Source organism: Macrotis lagotis, chromosome 2 (assembly GCF_037893015.1).
Source record: "Macrotis lagotis isolate mMagLag1 chromosome 2, bilby.v1.9.chrom.fasta, whole genome shotgun sequence".
NCBI classification, from domain to species: domain Eukaryota; kingdom Metazoa; phylum Chordata; class Mammalia; order Peramelemorphia; family Peramelidae; genus Macrotis; species Macrotis lagotis.
In genome coordinates this window covers 260,715,365-260,737,533 of record NC_133659.1, presented here as the reverse complement: position 1 = coordinate 260,737,533, position 22,169 = coordinate 260,715,365, and the positions used below count along the sequence as shown (strand labels likewise).

The following is a 22,169-nucleotide window of genomic DNA, read 5'->3' as shown; positions in this document are numbered from 1 at the left end:
AGCTATGGATTATTGGAATAGACTAGGCGCACTAGTAGTAATGATTACAGTTATCTGCTGTTTGATAAACCCAAAAAGTCCAACTTTTGGAATAAAAACTCTCTATTCAATAAAAACTGTTGGGAAAATTGGAAATTATAATGGCAGAAGCTCAGATTTGACCAACATCTCTCACACCTTATACCAAGATATGATCAAAATGGATACAGGATTTAGACATAAAGGACAATGTTATATAAGCAAACTAGGAGATAAAGGAATAGTTTACCCATCAGATCTATGGAAAGGGAAGCAGTTTATTGACCAAGGAACGGATGGAGAACATCATTAAAAACAAACTAGATAATTTTTATTACATGAAATTAAAAAACTTTTGCACAGACAAAACCAATCTAACCAAGATCTAAAGAAATGTAAATTGGGAAACAATTGTTACAACTAATATTTCTGACAAAGGACTCATTTATAAAATATAGAGAGAAATGAGTCACATTTATCAAAATATGTATTCCCTAATTGACAAATGGTCAAAGGATATGCGGAGTCAATTTATAGATGAGAAAATCAAAACTATGCATAGTCATATGAAAAATTGCTCTAAATAATTACTTATTAGAGAAATGAAAATTAAAGCATCTCTGAGATACCATTTCACACCTTTCAGACCTACCAATATGACCAGAAAGGACAATGATCAATGTTGGAAGGGATTTGTGAAATCTGGGACACTACTGCATTGTTGGTGGAGCTGTGAACTGATTTAGCCTTTCTGGAGAGCAATTTGGAATTATGCCCAAAGGGAAATAAAAATCTGCATACCTTTTGATCCAGCAATATCACCACTAGGTCTATACCCTGAAGAGATCATGAAAAAAGGGTAAAAACATCACTTGTACAGAAATAGTCACAGAAGCTCTATTTGTGGTAGCAAAGATTTGGAAAATTAGTGAATGTCCATCAATTGGTCAATGGTTGAACAGTTGTGGTATATGTATGTTATGGTATATGTATGTTAGAAACCAGGAGAGGTGGATATTCAGAGAGCCCTGGAAGGATTTGCATGAGCTGATTCTGAGTGAGATGTGCAGAACCATAGAACATTTTACACTGTAATAGCAACATGGGGTTGATAATCAAACTTAATGGACTTGCTCATTTCATTAGTGTAACAATAAGGGACAATTTTGAGGTATCTGTGATAGAGAATACCATCTGTATCCAGAGAAAGAGTTGCAGAGTTTGAACAAAGACCAAAGGCTATTTCCTTTAAATAAAAATAAGTGTTATCTTATTATATAATCTTGCTACCTCTTATATTTTATTTTTTTCCTTAAGGATTTGATTTCTCCCTCAGCACAATCAATTTAGATCCATGTATAGCATAGAAACCATGTAAAGACTAACAGACTGCCTTCTGTGGGGGGGGGGGTTGGAAGGAGGGAAATGAGATCTGGGAAAAAATTGCAAAATTAAAAAATAAATAAATAAATTTATTTTTTAAAAAAGACAAATTCCATTCATTCATATACTATCTAGTATTTTTAACAGAAACAGTTACTGAATTTTATTAAAGGCTTTTTCGGTTTCTCTACAAATAATCCTAGAGAAGTCACTTGATGCCCCTTTCCTCATAAAAAATGGAAATGAGTCAATTATGTAGTAAGAATGAGAATTTGTGGGGAGTCTAGGTGGCGCAGTGGATAAAGCACCAGCCCTGGAGTCAAGAGTACCTGGGTTCAAATCCGGTCTCAGACACTTAATAATTACCTAGCTGTGTGGCCTTGGGCAAGCCACTTAACCCCATTTGCCTTGTAAAAACCTAAAAAATAAAAAAGAATGAGAATTTGCGAAAGGACTATTACACCTGATATTTGTGGTATATTAAAAAAATACCTAAAGAGAGATGCCAGTGCTCTAGCCACTGCACAACCTAGCCACCCCCTGTATGATTTTTTTAAAGAGAATTTATAAGAAGGAATGAGAGGCGCATCTTGGAGTGAGCATTGCCCCTGTATTAGGGGCGGCTCTGGACTGGGGCCCCCTGAGAGGAACACTGAGAAGGCCAGAGGTCAGAACCTGCCTTCGGGTACTGGGATGGCCTCGGTATGGGCTGGCTCCACCCTCAGGGGGAACTCAGGAGGAGCAAGACCACCTACTAGGAGGAGTTAGGTCTGGGGATAAAAGGGATAGTACAGAAAGGCTCGGGGGGATTCTTAGTGACATCAATAAAGAAGTGAACCTCTCCTCGGGTGCTCTGCCTGGTTTGTTCTCCCCTCCCCCACCCCGGGTGGGGAGCCAGAGACGTCTGAATCCCCTGGATTAGGGTAAGTAGAGGGCGGTGGCTGGAAGGTCAGACAGACCCCTCCTGCAACACCCCTGGAGGCAGGAGAACCTGAATTCAAATCTGACCTCAGACAGTTAAGAATTACCTAGCTGTTTAACTTTGGGCTAGTCACTTAAACCCATTGTCTTGCCTAAAAAATGCATGAGAGAATGGAGAAGATGAAACATTCCCAAGATGTCTAGGGAGATTGTGACTGGAATCAATTTCTTGAATTCAGACATTATGAACTGCAATAGGGTGTTCTACACAGTTCACTATAGTTGTCATTAATATGCATAGACCTCCAAAAGTGAGTGGAATATTTAACAGGTTTCCTTCAGAAGGGCAAACTATTCCAGGTTTGAAATGGAACAGATCAAAACTTCAGTTACAGTTTGTAATGAAACTGGGCTGGTGAATGGTTGCTGCACTTCCAGCCTGAGCAAGATGAGGAAATTGAAGGGGGAGGGAGTGGCAGGAGTAGGGTGAAGAGGAGAGGAGAGGAAAGAAGAGAAGACAAAAAGACAAGAGAAGACCAAAGAAGAGAAAAGAGAAGTAGAGGAAGAGGATGGAATAGATTCATCATCATCATCATCATCATCATCATCATCATCTTCTTCTTCTTCTTCTTCATCTTCTCTCTGTCTCTGATTATCTCTCTCTCTCTCTCTCTCTCTCTCTCTCTCTCTCTCTCTCTCTCCCATTGTCCCTATCTCTTGTCCAAGTTAGAATTGCAGAAACCATTGCATTCAGTCTCACTATTAATTGACGTTGTACACTTGAACTTCTCCATTTTCAGCCTGGCCCAGTTTGCCCCTCCATAAACAAGTTGCTATCCTCTCCATTCTCACTTTTTGGGACTTTTTATATTAATGGTCCGAAAACAAGAGCATTGAAAATATGACTGGGGGGGGGCAGAGCCAAGATGGCGACAAGAAAGGATCAAGTCTTAGGTGCTCTCTGTTAAAACTCATAAGCTAAGGACTATAATTTAACTTTCCAGAGACAGAACCCACAGAGGGACCCAATGAGGCAGTTCTCCTACTCAAAGTAACCTGGAAAAGAGCAGAAAGGCTCTGCTCCCCAAGGTCAGAGGGGCGACCTGCCAGAGGGGTAGCCCGCCAGAGTGAAAGAACTTCAGCCTCCCAGAGGCAGCCCCAGGGCACTGGGAGCCACAGCTCACAGCAGCGGGGGCAGTTTCCTGACCTACACCCCAGGGAGCACCGGGCACAAAGTGGGGGAACAGAGGGGGACCTCTGCCAAAGCGAGCACGTGGAGCCCAGCCCTCAGGGCACACAGCCAGCAAGGTGGTCTTTTGGCAGCCCAGATCCAGGAACAGAATCAGACGGAGCCCGTAAGCAGGAGCCCCCAGGGCATCAGCCTATTGAACCTAGGGAGGGGAGTGAAGAGAGACTGAGGAGCTCTGTCCTCTGCCTCTGGTAAAAGACTCCAGGGCTCTGACCACATTCAGATCCTGATCCCAGTCTAAGCCCCACCGGAAGAGCAGCAGGGCACCCCCCACCTCAGCCCCGTGGCACAGGGTGGTGCATATGGTCATGCACAGACCAGGAGGGGAGACAGAGCCTCACACACTGAGATCCTTTTGGTAGTGTCCCAAAAGATCAGTAAGCACCCCCAAAACAGGCACAGGCTGGGAAAAATGAGCAAGCAGAGAAAAAAGAGGAACACAATTGAGAAACATTTTACAAATGAGCCCAAGAAGGATCAAAATACTCAGTCTGAAAATGAGGAAGCACAAGCTCCTACATCTAAAGACTCCAAGAAAAACAGAAATTGGGCTCAGACTATGACAGAGATCAAAAAAAGACTTTGAAAATCAAATGAGGGAGTTAGAAGAAAAACTGGGAAAAGAAATGAGAGAGATGCAGGAAAAACATGAAAATGAAGTCAGCAGCCTAGTCAAGGAAATCCACAAAAAGGCTCAAGAAAATAGCATGCTAAAAACCAGCTTAGGTCAAATGGATAAAACAGTTCAAAAAGTTATGGAGGAGAAGAATGCTTTAAAAAGCAGAATGGGCCAGATGGAAAAAGAGATAAGAAAACTCTCTGAGGAGAACAAATCCTTCAGACAAAGAATAGAATTCAGGGAGATTGATGAATTTAACAGAAATCAGGAATCAATACTTCAAAACCAAAAAAATGAAAAATTAGAAGAAAATGTGAAATATCTCATTGAAAAAACAACTGATATGGAAAACAGACTTAGGAAAGATAATTTAAAAATTATTGGAATACCTGAAAGTCATGATCAGGAAAAGAGCCTTGACATCATTTTCAAAGAATTACTACAGTAAAATTGCCCTGATATTCTAGAAGCAGAGGGAAAAATAGAAATGGAGAGGATCCACAGATCTCCCCGAGAAAAAGATCCCTAGTTCCAGAACTCCCAAGTCAAAGAGAAAATATTACAAGCAGCCAGAAGGACACAGTTCAAATATTGTGGAGCTACAGTCAGGATCACACAGGACTTAGCAGCAACTACATTGGAAGCTCGTAGGGCTTGGAATATAATATACTGGAAGGCAAAAGAGCTTAGAATGCAGCCAAGAATGAACTACCCAGCAAGGCTGAATGTCTTCTTCCAGGGAAAAAGATGGACTTTCAATGAACAAAGGGAATTTCAAATGTTCCTTTTGGAATGGCCAGAGCTGAACAGAAGGTTTGATCTTCAGATACAGGACTCAGGTGAAGCATGGAGTTTGGAGGAGAGGGGAGAAATATGAGGGACTTAATGAGGATGAACTGCATGTATTCCTGCATAGAAAAATGACACTGATAATACTCATATGAACCCTCACAGTTAATAGAGCAGGTAGAGGGAGCTTTTATAGTTGAAGCACAGGAGAAAGCTGAATTTGAAGATAAAATGTGGTGTAAAAAATGAAGTCAATAGGAAAAAAAAGGAAATGTAATGGGAGAAAGAAAAAGGAGAGGGGGAATAGGCCAAGATATTTCATATAATAAGATTTTTCTTTATTATAATGAGCTATTGCAATGATATGGAAGGGGGGAAGGCAAGGGGGAATGAGGGAAACTTTGCTCTCATCAGAGGTGGTTAGGAGAGGAAACAGCATATATACTCAATGGGGTATAGGCATCTGGAGTAAGAAGGAGAGAGGAGGGGTCGGGGAAGGGGTGGGGATGTGAATGATGGAGGAGAGGATGGACCATGGGAGGAGAGTGGTCAGATATAACACATTTTCTTTTTTACTTCTTGCAAGGGGCTGGGATTGTATGGCCTGTCCGGGACCACAGGGCCAGGTGGATGCTGGGCCTAAGGGGTGATATGTGGGCTCGGGGCATCTTGGCCCCAGGGCCAGGGATCTGTCTGCTGCGCCACTCAGCTACCCTACAGCAGAGTCAGAGTGAAAGGAAAGAGAAAATATAGTACATGGTAGTGGAGAAATACCAAAGGAGGGAGTTGCGATAAGCAATGACAGTGGAAGTAACTTTTGCCATGGACTTATCCTAAAGAATGTGAGTCACCCACAACAGAGCTGTTGGTGTTAGAACAAAGACTCAAGCACATTTTTTATTATTATTATTTTTGGGGGAGGGGTGCAGGGCAAATTGGGCTGGGTGGCCTGCCTGGGGCAGCATAGCAGGGGGATCCTTTGGTGTCTGAGGCCGGATTTGGACCCAGGTGCTCCTGGCTCAAGGGCCAGTGCTCCGTCCACCACGCAGCCACCCCTACTATTATTACTATTTTATTTAATTTTGGGATTTTTTCTTTTGTTTGGTTTTTGCATGGTAGTGGGGTTCGGGTGGCTTGCATATCACACAGCTGGGTGATTGTTGGGTGTATGGGGCGGATGTGGGCTCGGGTGCTCGTGGCTCCAGGGCTGATGCTCCGTCCATTGCGCCACCTGGCCCTACCTACAATTATTACTATTGTTTTTAATTTTATTTTTTTTCTCTCTCCCCTTTACTTTATGGCTGAAGCAAATCTATATTTATGGGGGGAGGGGTATTTCATTTACTCTTAAACAAGAATATTTTACTAATGTAAAAATAACATTAATTGTACAAAATGAGAATAAATATTAAATTTTTAAAAAAAGAAAATATGACTTGCTTTCAACCTACACTGTTAGAATGAAAACACACCTCAGTAATTTTGTGCATCCATTAATGCATTGAAATAATAATATTTTATACAATAGTAATAATTTTATATACATAATCATGATTTTCAAATGGTTACCAATCATTTCACATAACAATGTCTTGTCTGAGGCTAACAATAATGTTTTATAAGTAGTATTGCTTCCATTTCATAGATAAGGAAACTGAAATTTCAAGAGTTTAGTCAACTTTGCTATGATTATACAGCCAATTATTAACACATTTAAAGTTCAAATTCAAGTTTTTAAATCCAAATATATTGCTCTTCTTGCTATTCTATGCTACTCAGTACAGTTAATGTTTTTCAGGACCTGATCTGGAAAATCTAAGTTTAAATCTGAGAAATTTATTAACTGTGTGACTCTGAACAAGTCACTTAGTTTCTACCTCACTTTCCTCATTGTAAAAAGGGGAATAATAATAATAATAATAATAATGATGATGATGATGATGATAACCACATGCAAATTCACAATCTCAAGCATACAATAAGAAAATATTCGTGAAGTACTTTAGAAATATTTGTTATTCTGAAAGAATGGGGGGGCAGCTAAGAGGTGCAGTGGATAGAGCACCAACCCTTGAGTCAGGAGGTCCTGAGTTCACATCCAATCTCAGACACAAAATAATTGTTTAGCTATGTGACCTTGGGCAAGTCACTTAACCCTGCTGCCTTAAATAAATAAAAATTAAAAAATAAAGAATGTGAAACGATATCTCGTTGACAGACTACTAGAATTTAGGCTTTTTATATCAGCTTTCACTTTAGATTGAAGAGAAAGCTTTGCCCTGGAGTCCATTTAGACAAGAGTAATCAGGATGGTAAAAAGTCTTTAAAATATGTTTATGGGGAAAAGACTTAGAAGAGACATGACAACTGTCTACAATTTGAAGCATTTCTATATAGAAGAAAATCTGAAACTACTTCATCCCTAGAATGCACAAAACAGGAGTAGTAGAATATAATGTGTTTGGTATGTCAAGCATATGGAGACTTTCAAGCAGAGGATGAATGTTACCATGTTGGTTAACAAGTTTGGATATACTTTAAAATACTTTATATCTGCCTCAGAATAAAGAAATTTAAATTTGAAAGATTATTATCAGAGTGTAGAGATTGTCACATAAAAGTATAAATGAACATCAATTAATGAATAATCATTTATTAAGTATTTAATTTCAACCATAATAAAATTTAAATAGACATTTTTCATTTGGCTAATTTGAGATCTTTTAATTTGTTGGGGTTTTTTGGGAACATATCTTCTAAATTCAAGACAAACATATTTTTAGAGGATTTTCCTTTATGATAAACATTTTCAAAAATCATCACTTGAAATTTTTTATAAGTTTAAGTTTTCTATCAACAGAATATATGCATTGACCTTTGTTAAGCTGCCTAGTAGAAGAAATGAAAATCACAGTTTTTAAGTTATTGAATCTATTCCAAAGAAAAATGTGCTATATTTTCAGTATACCTAGCTGGAATTTACTTTATCACAGCTGTCTTTATTTTGTGCAAAACCATTGCAATTTTACTAATCAAAACAATAAATTTATTTCCCCTAACATAAGACTGTTATTATCTACAATATGAAGTCAAACAGGATACAAAAAGACAAAAGTAAGAAAAATCCCCAACTCCTTTTAAATTTTGTCTCATATTTTTTACTTCATTACTTTGCATGAATCTAACAAAACTAGATGCACAATTATGTAAATATTACTAAAATACATTCCAAAGAATTATTTATGATTTACTCTCCTCACATTGGTGACTTTGAACAGAGGATATTATAACAATACATATTAAAATAATATGCAAGCTTCTAAAGGGATCTCCCTCCTTCCTTCCTTCTTTCCTTCCTTCCTTCCTTCCTTCCTTCCTTCCTTCCTTCCTTCCTTCCTTCCTTCCTGCCTTCCTGCCTTCCTGCCTTCCTGCCTTCCTGCCTTCCTTCTTGTTTTGTTTTTCCAGTTCCTAGTACAATGTTTGGAACATACTTGTTGAATAAGAAAACTATTACAGAGAGAGTCAATGATTATGGAAAGAGTCAGTTATTGCTACAGTAATTCAATCTTGTTATTTGGATTTGATAATTTGGAAGATAATGCCATTTTAAAATCTACAATCTTACAGGAATGACCATTAAGAAAGTAAAGTAAGAATTGGCAATTTAAAGCCTTAAAAGGTGTGTAAAAAGCATTTATGCAAAACATGAAGAAGAGGGATGGATTTTAAAGTAGGAATTATAGCTGTTATCTCTACTTCATTCAGATTAATTAGAAAGATACATTATTGAACATAAGAAATGAGCTGCTAGGAGACCAAAGGACATTCCAGTATCCCCTTATGGTGTAAAATTTTAGAGCTCTCATCCGGGATGTCCCCAAAGCATTCAGTGCATATTCTCCCTTGAATTCAGGAAAAAAAATAATAAACCACATTTGGATAGTCACCTTCATCAATCATCATGCTTGAAATTTTCATGTTTATAAGATCTTTCTCAGCTATTTCTATGACTCTTGTTTCCTAACCTTTTTAATCATAATCTAGTAGTAAGAATAGCATATGATGGATTTATTAATATTATACATAGCTCTGATCCATTGTTGGTGTTCTCAATTAATTCTTCAGAGCCCATAGCAAATAAAAGTGCAACTTTTCCTAAATACAGAAATTATTCATTATTCAGAAATCTTCAAAGCAATTTCCCTTCTCTTTCTTTCAGAATTGCAGTGACTAACATTTAATAGAATCTATAATCTATCATCAAATTTGGATAAATAGCAACAAAATGGACAGTGAAATATTTCTTTATCAGTCATGGAATGGAAATAAAAAGGGAAGTTTTTTATCTGATACTGAAACATTTATGTATATGAGTGACCACTATGGAAAAGATAATATGGAATTAGGTTTTCTGTAAATTAAAAAAACAGCACCTGTTCATAGAGTTTAATATTTGATTTCATCTCAACTTGAAAGCAAATTACACATGATTTTCAGGATTAAACATTAGTCTGGAAATAATCAAAAGTGAGTAAGATTTGCCATTGAAGATTATGATTGCATATTTTTTCTGTTTACTTAGCTTTTAAAAGTTTTTTTCTATCATGTCTTAATATATATGTTTCATGGCTTTTGGGACCCAATCTTTTCTAAACTTGTATTTTAAGTACAATGTGAAAAACAACTTTAAGCCTTGACCTATCACTTTGACTCTCTACTTTATTATTTTACAAACTGAGAGATTCTATGTTTCTTATTGATATGGTCCTATCTTACCTAAGATTTTTGATCAGTTGTATTCTTAGAAAAGATTTATGTTATAGCTCCATTTTAAGTGACACCATCTGTAAAGACTTGAGGATAAAAGGAGCTTTGTGTGGAAGTTAATAGTGCTCATCTTGGAGAGAGAAAAATATTTCTCCAGATTCATTTATTCTATTCTATTCTAGATATTTTTTGAGACATAATTTTAAACTAATTAAAAAATCATTATTACAAAAGTTAATCAGTGTCTCCAAAGAATCTGACTTTTCATTCAATTGATTTTAGCAAGTAACATTTGAATTTATCATTGAACAAAATATAGGAATAACTGGAGTCTTGTAGTTTTAAGTGTCAGCTTTGAGAAAATGAGAATGTTTGGAAGAAGTAAATGGCAGGAGGAAAGGAATCTGATGCCCATGTGTCCAGCTTTAATTTCTTTCATCTTTTCATCATATAAGAAAATTTTGAACATTGCTGTGAAATAGGAAGTTCAAAAGATGACTTATGATTTGACCTATTGCTAATTCTAGTACTTCTCCATGAGAAATCTAAATTTTAAGTATCAAAGTTATCAGTTTTGAAGTTAAGGATTTTAAAAAAAAACTGGTTTATTTTAATATGGTCCACCAAATATCATGAGAAATAAACTAATAATAAATTTTGTTCTATAATATTAGAGATTAATTCAAGTACCAATACTTGTATATATGTGAAGAATCTCAAATGACATATATAGGCTGAGAATTGAAACGTGATATTTTGGACTATTCATTTGCTGTATTATTTCTTAAAAAATGAAGTCTAGGCTCTTTAATTGGTTGTGACTCTCAGGTAACCTGATAATATTTAAATTATTCCTTCTGGATCGGTTTTTGCAGTTGGTTGTTTTTCCAATTAGATATTTCACATTTTTCTTCTAATTTTGGCTTTTTTGGAAGAGTTTTATTTCTTCCTGATTTCTTGCAAAATCATCAGCTTCCTTTAGTTCCATTCTAAATTTGAAGGAGTTATTTGTTCAGAGAGATTTTTTATCTCTTTTTCCAGCTGGCCAATTCTGATTTTAAGGCATTCTTCTCCTCATTTGCCTTTTTTTTGCTTTTTTCTATCTGGCCTAAACTGGTTTTTAACATATTATTTTCCTTACTTTTTCTTATTTCTTCCACCAAGCTGATGATTTGTTTTTCATGATTTTTCTGCATTGCTCTTATTTCTCCTCCCAATTTTTCCTCTACCTCCCTTAATTGCTTTTCAAAGTCTTTTTTGAGTTCATCCATAGTCTGAACTCATTTTTTATTTCTCTTGGAGGTTTTGGATATGGAAGCTTCAATTTTGTTGTCATCTGAATTTGTATTTTGATCTTCCATGGGGCCTAAGTAATTTTCTATGGTCAGATTCTTCTTTTTCTGTTGTTTACTCATTTCCTCAGCCCAAGACTAATTTACAGCACTTCCAAGACTTTCTTTTTTAGGGGGGACACTCCACTGGGACCTTTATTCCTCCAAGATCTTATGTTCTCTTGCCTGTGCTTTGATATTTAGATGACCACAGGTGCTCCACTCTGCTCTCAAACTGTGAGTAGTATCCCTGTATGTTAGTATGGAAGGCCAAACTGCAACCTGGATCTGAGTGTGGGCAAACAGCTTAGTCCTGCCCCAGGGAAAACAGAGATTTCTGCAGTCTCCCCTGACCCCCTTACCATCTGTGGGGTGTGCTCTGGAGGTGCAGGCTCTTTTCCTTCATTCTCACTGCAGGTTCTGTGGCTAGTGCTCCTCACTCCACACTCATTCTAGTGTAGCAGAGTTCTCTCACTGCCCCTTCAATCTGTTCCCAGCTGTGCTTGACTGGGCTGGGCTGAGCTGTGGCCAGGGTTTTTTCCCAACTCTTGATCCTGATGAAACGTACCTTTCCCACAGAACTTCTAAGTTATTTTGGCCTGGGAAAATGCATCACTCAGTCTTTCTGTGGTTTCTGCCCCTCTAAATGTTGGCTATAGTCATAATTTGATGGCTTTTAGAGTTTTGGGGAAAGGCATTTCTGGGAATTACTGCCTTCATGCTGCCATCTTGGCTCCATCCCCACTAAGCACTTTAAAAAAAATCAACTTTAGAAGTTCAAAATAGAAAAGGTATTACAAGACAATATTTAAAAAAAAATAATGGGGGTATGGTGGCCTTGGGATAGAAAACTTCATTTAATTTGTGACTTGTGACATGACATTGCAAGGAAAGTTCATGCAATCCTAGACTTGATTAACAGTAATATGTGATCTAAGACTAGGGTGATGGCAAAGTTTCTGTTCTCTGTACTGTTTGGATTACATTTGTATTTTTGTGTTTATTTTAGGATTCACAAACTGTTGACTATGGAAAATATATATATGATGACCCAGATGATGATAACCTTTAAGATAATGCCATATGATGATGATTGTTTAAAATAAATAGGATCATTTAGTTTCAATAATAGCAGATATAGATGGGGAAAGAATAATGCCTCCAGGTATTAGATGAACTGTCTTATGGGCAAGCAGGTGATAACACGGATAGAGATCCATACCTGGAATTAGGAATACCTGGATTTAAATTCAGCCACAAGAACTAATTGTGTGACCCTAGGTAAGTCCTTTAAATATATTTGCATTAGTTTCCTCATCTGTAAAATGAACTGGAGAAGTAAATGGCAAATGACTCCAATAACTATGCTCATAAAATCCCAATTAGGTCATGAAGAGTTGGACACAATTGAACAGGTACATGAAAGACAAAGCGTTCACTTGTTCTGCTTGGTATATGTCTAAGGAAGAGGGCAGTGACTTGGAAACAAGGATACAAATTGCAGAAAAACAACTTTTTCATAGAAGGGAGAACTTCCTAACAATTAAGAACAATTCCAAATTGAAATTAATTTTACTGATATGTGGTGGGTTCCTATTCACTAGAATGATAAAAAACATATTCTGAATGTTCACTTGCCTGTTAGTTAATGGAATGGCTTCTTGATTAAATATACAGGTTGATAGTTTGATGCTCTGGTCCCTCTTCTAACTCAGAAAATTTTCAATTCTCTGATTTTATAGGTGATCCTAATTTAGGCAAATCTTTTTTAATCCACTTATTCTTTATTCTACTTTCTCATTTTAAGCAGTAGGTCTTGAAGGATATAACAAATATGAGAAACCACACAGTGATCACAGAGTTCATCCTCTTGGGACTTTCAGATGAACCAAAATTGCAAGTTGTGATTTTTCTCTTTCTGTTTATCACATATATCTTAAGTATTACTGGGAATCTGACTATCATCACCCTTACCCTGGTGGATTCCCACCTACAGACACCCATGTATTTTTTCCTCCGGAATTTTGCCTTCCTAGAAGTCTCGTTCACTACAGTTTGCATTCCTCGATTCCTGAACACCATTATTACTGGAAACAAAGCCATTTCCTTTGATAGTTGTGCAGCTCAGTTATTCTTTTTCATTTCTTTGGGTGTGACTGAATTTTACCTACTGACAGCCATGTCCTATGATCGTTATGTTGCTATCTGCAAGCCCTTGCATTATACCACCATAATGAACAAGAAACTCTGCATCTTCTTTGTCCTCTGTGCTTGGCTGGGAGGATTCTTAACTGTTTTCCCGCCACTCATGCTTCTTCTGCAGCTGGATTATTGTGGATCCAATGTCATTGATCACTTTTCATGTGACTTTTTCCCCTTCTTACAACTCTCTTGCTCAGATACACAATATTTAGAAGTGATTGCTTTTTATTTTGCTTTGGTGACTCTGCTATTTACTTTGACATTAGTGATTATTTCCTATGTGTATATCATTAGGACTATTTTGAGAATCCCTTCTGCTAGCCAGAGGAAAAAAGCCTTCTCCACTTGTTCTTCTCACATGATTGTACTTTCTATTTCCTATGGCAGTTGTATCTTTATGTATATGAATCCCTCAGCAAAAGAAAAAGCATCATTGACCAAAGGAGTAGCTATACTCAATACTTCAGTTGCTCCCATGCTGAACCCTTTTATTTACACCCTAAGGAATCAACAAGTAAAACAAGCCTTCAAGGATGTTGTTCAAAAGATAGTACGAGTCTCAGCAAAGTAAAATATTTGTATTGTCATCAGTATGAGGCCATTTGAAATTCAGGAATGTTTAATAGAATGCTCAGGTGTCAATCTTTTGTAAATAACTATTTCCCCTCATGACAGTTGATTTTATAATTTCAAACTTCTTCCTCACATTTCCACTAGTACATCTTTTCCTGTTCTGTATTACATTACTAAAGTCTATTCATGACTGCAATGAAAAAGCTAAATTTAACTTGAAGCATTTTTTTTTCTAATCGTACTTGTTCATCTCGTGAATGTTCAAATGAAGTTGGGATTTGGATTTTGTTTACCTGTGAAATCGTGTTCTTTCATTAAAGACTGAATATTATTTAATGTGCTATGTAATTTAATGTTCAGATTCAAGTGTAGATTACTGATGATTTCATTGAAATGAAAAAGAAATGCTATTGTATTCCTGTTTGAGAGTAATAATAATAAAAATATAACTAATATTTATATAACACTTTAAAGTTTGTAAAGCATTTTTCATACTTATTTGATTTTTACCATTATCATGGTTTATTTTATTATCTTTCTTTTACAGATGTGGACACTGAAGCTGGGAAAGATTTTATGACATGCACAAAGTCACACACCAAATTAGTGTGTTAGACAGGATTCAAACTCATGAGTTCCTGACTCTAAGTCCTTTATTTTACCCATAACCTCCTCATCCTATATTACTTCACATTAGAAAGCTTAGGTTATGAACTATTTGAGGACAGGATCTAGGAATAAATATTACAAATAATAATTCTAAGCAATAATAATAAATATATCCCATATATCCATCCCCTCTAATGCAGCTATTCAATCTCTATCCTAGTTCAGATTGTCATGATTTCTCACTTAGACTATTAAAATAACTTCTTAATTAATCTCCCTGCCTCCAATCACTCACTTCTTCAGTTCTTCTTCTATAAAGATTCCAGATTGGTATCCTTGAATCTCACAGCTGATAATATGACTTAACCATCTTCAATGTCTTTCTATTTCCCCACAGGTAATATATTAATTTCTGATTTTACATCCACTTATTGTTCCTGTTTTGTTTTTTTCTGATTGATATCTGATAGATATCTTTTATTTCATTATTTTTCCATTCTATTAGATATTCCATATATGAGGTTTCACACTTGTTTTAATGTTTTTACATAAATCATCATCCTTACCTAGAATCTACTCCAGCGATACTTTTACTTTATCAGAATTTTAAGCTTTCTTTATATCATAGCTCTGATATCATCTATATTTGACTTTTACTATAATATACACAAATACTTAGCAAGATTCATAAGAAAGACCCAGATATTGGTAAAGTTTGAAGATAGAAGGAGGAGATGGTAGAAGACAAGATGGATAGAGTCATAGAAGCAACTAAAAAGACTGGGCAAACTTCAGAAGATAGCAGAAGATAGAACATATTATTGAACTATGGACCTTGGATTCATGAAGAATTGAATGTCACTGAAAAACAAATGATGATGTGCTCTGAGAATACTAAAACAAAAAATAAAACAACATTTACTTTCAAGGATCTAACATTCCACCCAGGAAACAACAGTTGTGTTCAATTAATGTTTACCTATATAAAGAAAAACTCCAAGATAATATAGGGTAATTAAATATAAGGAAAAAAAAGTGGACTCAAGTACAAATGTGAACCAATAAAAGTATCAAGTAAAACATGGTTTTTGAACTTATCCATCATAAAGAGAATGGGTTATTTTATGAGGCAGAGTTGAGAAGAAAGTGCATTCTAGACATGACAGATGACCAGTGCAAAGACACAGAGATAGCAGATAGAGTATTGAGGAAGAAGAACAGAAAAAGGTCAGTTCTGTCTGGAAATTGAGAAGATGAATCTGAAAAGATAGCTTGCAGCCATGTTGTCTAAGGTTCTAAATGTCTAAAGCAAAGACTTTATATTTAACCCAATGCAGTAGTAAATCACTAGACTTTAGTGAGTAGAGGTGTGATGAGTTCAGAGCTATGCTAAAGAAATATTAAATTGTCCATTCTGGTAATGATAGATCATAGTCTTACGTAGGCTAAAGTCTTAAATAAGAAATATCTCTTGAAATTACTTTATATTTCTTTACTTATTTACATGTAGCATTGTACCTATCAGAATATAAAGTCCTCAATGGCAGGAATTGTTTATTTTTTTCTTCCTTATTTCCCAACTGTTAAGACCAATGCCTAATCCATGGATAGTATTTAACAGATGGTTTGCTGAATATCTTTATAATAAGAAATTTAGTATTTATATCACTTCCATTTTACAACTGAACAAACTTTTTAAATCATATGTCTAGGAAGAATTTGAATCAATTGCACTCTTGTGAACCTCTTTAACTTTTCAATTCTAAAAAAAATTAATTTTGTGATCAAAGTAGAGTAATTATTGATAAATCTAAAGAATTAGGAGACATATCCCTTTCAGTAAAATAAAATTGTCATAAAAACCCAGAAAACTTGATTATGTGAAGACAGTTTCAGTGACAATCAACTGATTTTGCTGATACGCAAGAGAAAGCCATTCAAATATGATGGAAATATGAAAGACATTTTTTACAGTAACATCATTTTAAAGATAAACAATTTTGAAAAACTTAAAATTCTGATTGATAAAATGATCAACCATGGCTTCAAAGGAATGACAATGACTACTTCCTGACAAATTTGCTTTCTGGAATTTTGATAAAACAATATCATTCTTCATTCTGGAAAAATCAAAGTTTAACTTCATTAGAACAAAATAGTCTTTTTTTTCTTTTTAAAAAGTTATTCACTTTTTAAAAATTCATTTTTCTTCTTCTGACTTTCCCAGATTGAGAATAAAAACATTATTATTATTATTATTATTATTATTATTATTATTATTATTATTACTAATATCTATAGTTGGCCTTTTACAAAAATATGTCTCAATCAGCATCTTGAATCCAGCACAACTTTATAAGGAGGTAGATAGCATGGCTTCTTAGTCCTCTGGAATCATGGTTGATCATAAATGATCAGAGATATTAATTTTTTCAAAGTTGTTTATCTTTACAATGATATTGTTATTGTATCATTTATCATCCATATTGTACTCACTTTATTTGACCATCTAGAGCTTCCCAGGTTCCTTGGAAATTACTGTTCTCATAAATTCTTATAGCATAAGATTATTTCATTACATTTATATATCATAATTTGCTCAGTAATTGCTCAATTTATGGGTACCTGCCTACTTGTCACTTCTTGTGTCACTAGAAAAGGAATTACTCTTAAGTATTTTAATCCTGATGGGTCTTTTTCCTTTTTAATTTCTTTAGTGAATAGACATAACAGTGCTTTTTCTAGGTCTGAGTTCAAATTTAGAGGCTTTTGGGCATAGTTTCAATTTTTTTTTAGAATGAATGGAGCAGATCATCAACAGAACATTAATATAAGAAAGTCATTTGCCTGAACTTTGCACATTGACACATCACATTCTGATGTGAGTTTTTGATTTAGAGGCATTATGCCACAATAGGAGAAGGGCATTCTTAAGTATTCCTATTGTTGGAGGTGGAAAGTGAGGAACCCAGAAACAGAAATGGGATATTATAGTCTTTGGGAAGGAAATTAATTGGGGATGGGTCTCATGATTGATAAAAGAAGGCAAATTATACTATATAATACTGTTTATCTAGTCTGATGACTTCCCTCATGAATTGATATTTATAATAGTGCATAGAAGGAAAATTCAAGAATAAGGCAAGAACTATAAAGAAAATAATACAGAACTCATATAATAAAGGAGGGGAAATCAGGTGCTTCAGAAATTTTAGCTTCATGAAAACAAGGAAAGAATAATGAAAAGAAATTAAGAATATAGTCTAGGCAACAAGAAATAAAATTCAGAATAGACTAAAAGAAACAAAACGATAAGAATAAAGCAGAAAAACGTCTTGGAAAAAGATTCAGGGAAAGTAAATTACATTTAAAAAATTGGAGGGGGAAAGGGGGAAAATTTAAATCACTGGGCTAATGATTTAGGCAAAATAAGACTTGAGGAAAGGGTACAAAAACTTGAATGGCAAAGGAGAGCAATCTGTGGGAATTGATTGGCATCAAAACATTTAACAGAAAGCTCATTGAAGAAATAAAATATTGATTTAAAAGAAGAGTAAAATAAATTTAAAGAAACTGAAGCAATGTGAGCTTAGTCATCTAATCATGCTAATAAAAGGTAATATGAGAGCTGAGATTTGAACTTGAATTATTTAACACAAATTCTCTCAACCCTATGATAAGGTACTGCTTTCTCATTAGTATTTGTTCAAATTATTAACCTAAAGTATATATAATTGAATATAGTGATATTCAAGGATCAGTGGATTAATTTTTTCTTGTCTTTTTTGGTTTTTTAATTAATTTATTTATTTCCATCTATATACACACACATGCATACTTTTATGTTCGGTAGTAGTTTTTTTTTTTTTAAATTGTATTGGTTTTCCAATTATATACAAAGTATTTTCTACCTATCATTTTTGTAAGGTTTTGAACTTTACAATTTTTCTCCACCACCCCCCCCCTTCCCTCTCCCCCTTACCCCCACAGAAAGTAGTCAGATAATCTTTACATTTCCAGATTAGTATTAGTTACTTTTGGTATGAGGAATGAGGATTAAGGGAAAGAGATATACAAAAGATATTTTTTATAAAGAGTTCAACAGATTCTGGAGGGTTTTGTGTGTGTGTTTGTGTGTGTGTGTGTGTGTGTGTGTGTGTATTTCTGTGTCTGTGTGTGTTTGTATTTTGTTTTGTTTTGTTTTCCTTCTTCTGGATGGGGATAACATTGTCCATAGTCAGTCAAATACAGTTGTCCTAGTTTTCTGAACTGCTGAGAGAAGTCGCTTCTAAGTTTGTTCACCTCACAATATTGTTGCTGATGTGTACATTGTTCTCTTGGTTCTACTCCCCTTGCTCAGCATCAGATCCCCTAAGGCATTATATGTTTCTCTAGAGTCTGACCATTTATGGATTCTTATTTAACAATAGTATTCTATAGTATTCATGTACCATAACTTGTTTAACCATTCCCCTACTGATGGGCATCTCCTCAATTTCCAATTCTTTGCCACTATAAAAAGAACTGCTATGAATATTTTGGAACATGTAGGACTTTACCCTTTTTTAAATAATTTCTTCCAGATATAGACCTAGAATTGGAATTGGTGGGTCAAAGGATATGAACAGTTTTATTGCTCTTTGGGCACAGTTCCATATTGCTCTCCAGAAAGGTTGGATCCATTCACAAATCCACCAGCAGTGTATCAGTGTCCCAATTCTCCCACAACCTCTCCAACACTGATCATTTTTCCTTTTTCTCATCTTGGCCAATCTGATAGTTGTAAGATGATACCTCATTGATATTTTAATTTACATTTCTTTTTTCAATAATGATTTGGAACATTTTTTTCATATGATTATATAGAGCTTTAATTTCTTCATTTGAAAACTGTTCATATCCTTTGACCATTTATCAATTGGGGAATAACTTGTAATCATATAAATTTGATACATTTCTCTATATATTTTAGAAAGGAGCCCCTTTCTATAGATCTGATAAAGTATTTCTTGGTTTATTAATTTATCTATAGTATCACTCTTTTTTTTAGTGTATCACTCTTTATAGCTAAGTCCTGTTCCCATGTTTTACCTTATTTTGATACAGGGTGTGAGATATGGATCTATGTCTGGTTTTTGCCATATTTTTTTCCAGTTTTTCCAACAATTTTTGTCAAATAGTGAGTTCTTATGCCAGCAGCTGATGTGTTTGGGTCTGTCAAATAGTAGATGCCTGTAGTCATTTACTGTGACTTCTTTTGAACCTATCCTAATCCATTGATCCATTACTCTATTTCTTAACCAGTACCAGGTAGTTTTGATGACTGCTGTACAGCAGCTTTTGAAAAATTATGATTTCTATTAGGTTTACTATTGATATGGTCAATTATGCTAATAATTTTCCTAATATTGAGCTAACTCTGCATTTCTACTATAAACCCTATATGACCATAATTATTACTTGCTGTAATTTCTTTTCTAATATTTTATTTGAAATTTTTGCATTTATATTTGTTAAGGATCTATAATTTTCATTCTCTGTTTTGACTCAGCATTATATAGGTATCAGAATCAATCATAAAGAAATTTGGCAGAATTTTTTTTGAAATAGTTTATAAAGAATCAGTATAAATTGTTCCTTGAATTTTTGGTAGAATTCACTAATCAGTTCCTCTGACTCTTCAGATTTTTTTCTTAGGTAACTTATTGAGGATTTCTTCAATTTCCTTTTCTGAGATGGAGTTATTTACATATTTAATTTTCTTTTCTTTTTACCCTAACAGTTTACATTTTGTAAATATTCATCCATTTCATTAGATTGCCAATTTATTGACATACAGTTGGGCAATACAACTCCAAATTTTTACCATAATTTCATCCTCACTGGTGGTGAATTCATCTTTTTTCAGTTTTGATACTAATAATATTGTTATCTTGTTTCTTTTTTAAATCAAATTAAGGAAAGGTTAACAATAAACTACAGTTTAATTTTTAAGTTAAGTTCAATAGTTTTCTTACTTTCTATTTTCTTTCTTTTCTGATTTTCAGAATTTCTAATTTGGTATTTAACTAAGGATTTTAAATTTGTTTTTTTCCTCTGGCTATTTAGGTGCATGCCCAATTCATTGATCTCTTCTTTCTCTATTTTCTTCATGAAAGCATTTAGAAATATAAAATATTCCCCTAATAACTGCTTTGGCTATATTCCACAAGTTTTGGTATATGGTCTCTTTATTGCCAATATCTTGGATGAAATCATTCATTGCTTCTATTTGTTTTTTGAATCATTCATTCTTTGAAATTAGGTTATTTCTTTTCCAATTAATTTTAGGTCTAGCTTTCCATGGCCTCTTATTGAACATGATTTTATTACACCATGATCTAAAAAAGGATGTATTTAATATTTCCTACCATTCTTCATTTGATTATGAGGTTTTTATGCCCTAGTATATGGCAATTTTTTTTCGGTGCTTGCAGCACCGAAAAAAAAAAAAAGATAAATTCTTTGCTATGCCCATTCAGTTTTCTTCAGAATTTTTTCCATATCTAATGTCTTTAGCATTCTATACACCTCCTTACCTTCCTTCTTTTTAATGGTTAGATTTATCTGATCCTGAGAGCTACTGAGGTCCCTCCCTAGTATAATTTTGCTGCCTATGTCTTCCTATAATTCATTTAGCTTGCCCACTAAAACTCTGGATGTAATATGACTTGCTGCATGCATGTTTAGCATTGCAATTACTATATTGTTTGATTTAGGAAGATGTATTGTCTATATTTTAGGAGGATACATTTTCCTTCCTTATCCCTTTAAATTAGATCAATTTTTGCAATTGCTGTCTCTGAGACGAAGATTACTACCCCTTTTTTCCTCACTTCAGCTGAAGTATAATAATATATACTCTGCTACTGATTTTTACTTTTAACAATGTGTATGTCTCTGCTTCAAATGTGTTTATTTTAAGCAGCATATTGTAGAATTCTAATTTTTAATCCGTTCTGCTCTCCACTTCTGTTTTATGGGAGGGTTCATTACATTCATAATCACAGTTATAAGTTCTAATTCTTTAATACTCTCCATGCTATCTACCCTCCATTTACACATTTTATTTCTTCTTTTATCCTTTCCCTCCTCACCAGTGTTTTGCTTCTGATTACCACTTCCCTCAATCTGTCTCCCCATTCAATCATTCACCTTCTCTTTTGTCCTCTTTGCCCTTTCCCCTTCTTCTTTCCCTCACTTTCATGAATCCTTCCCTATCATTCTCCCTTTTCTCTTATAATACTTGAAGGGTAAGATAAATTTCTAATCCTTGGTGAGTGCATGTATTAATCCTTCTTTGAGCCAAATCTGGTAAAAAATTCAGATAGTTCCAATCTTCTCCCTTTTTTTCTCTCTATTGCAAAAGATCTGTGGCACTTCATCATGTAATGTAATTTCTCCAAATCTGTTTAGAGGATTGATTCATGTCTTCTCGGAAGGAAACCCAGGAGAGCTTAATGAAGTTCCTGAATTATTTTCACTATATTGGCCAGAAAAGTAATTGGTTTCTAAATAAGTGGCTTTTGTGTTTGTGTGTGTGTGTGTGTGTGTGTGTGTGTGTGTGTGTGTGTGTATGAGAGAGAGAGAGAGACAGAGAGAGAGAGAGAGAGAGAGAGAATATACCTTTTTCTCAGCAGTACCTGGCACCTACACTAAAATTGACCAT

The 22,169-nt window shown here is 34.9% G+C and overlaps 1 protein-coding gene across 1 annotated transcript; it reads left to right on the top strand.

Annotated features, from left to right (window-relative positions):
• The first annotated feature begins 12,911 nt into the window (after nucleotides 1-12,911).
• Nucleotides 12,912-13,850, top strand: LOC141511654 (olfactory receptor 6C3-like). The gene has a single exon (XM_074220766.1). It carries the CDS (start codon nucleotides 12,912-12,914, stop codon nucleotides 13,848-13,850), a length of 939 nt encoding a protein of 312 aa, XP_074076867.1.
• The last annotated feature ends 8,319 nt before the right edge of the window (nucleotides 13,851-22,169 follow it).

Excerpts from the sequence above, each read along its gene's own strand:
- LOC141511654 (XM_074220766.1), top strand. The coding sequence starts at position 12,912 with ATGAGAAACCACACAGTGATCACAGAGTTCATCCTCTTGGGACTTTCA.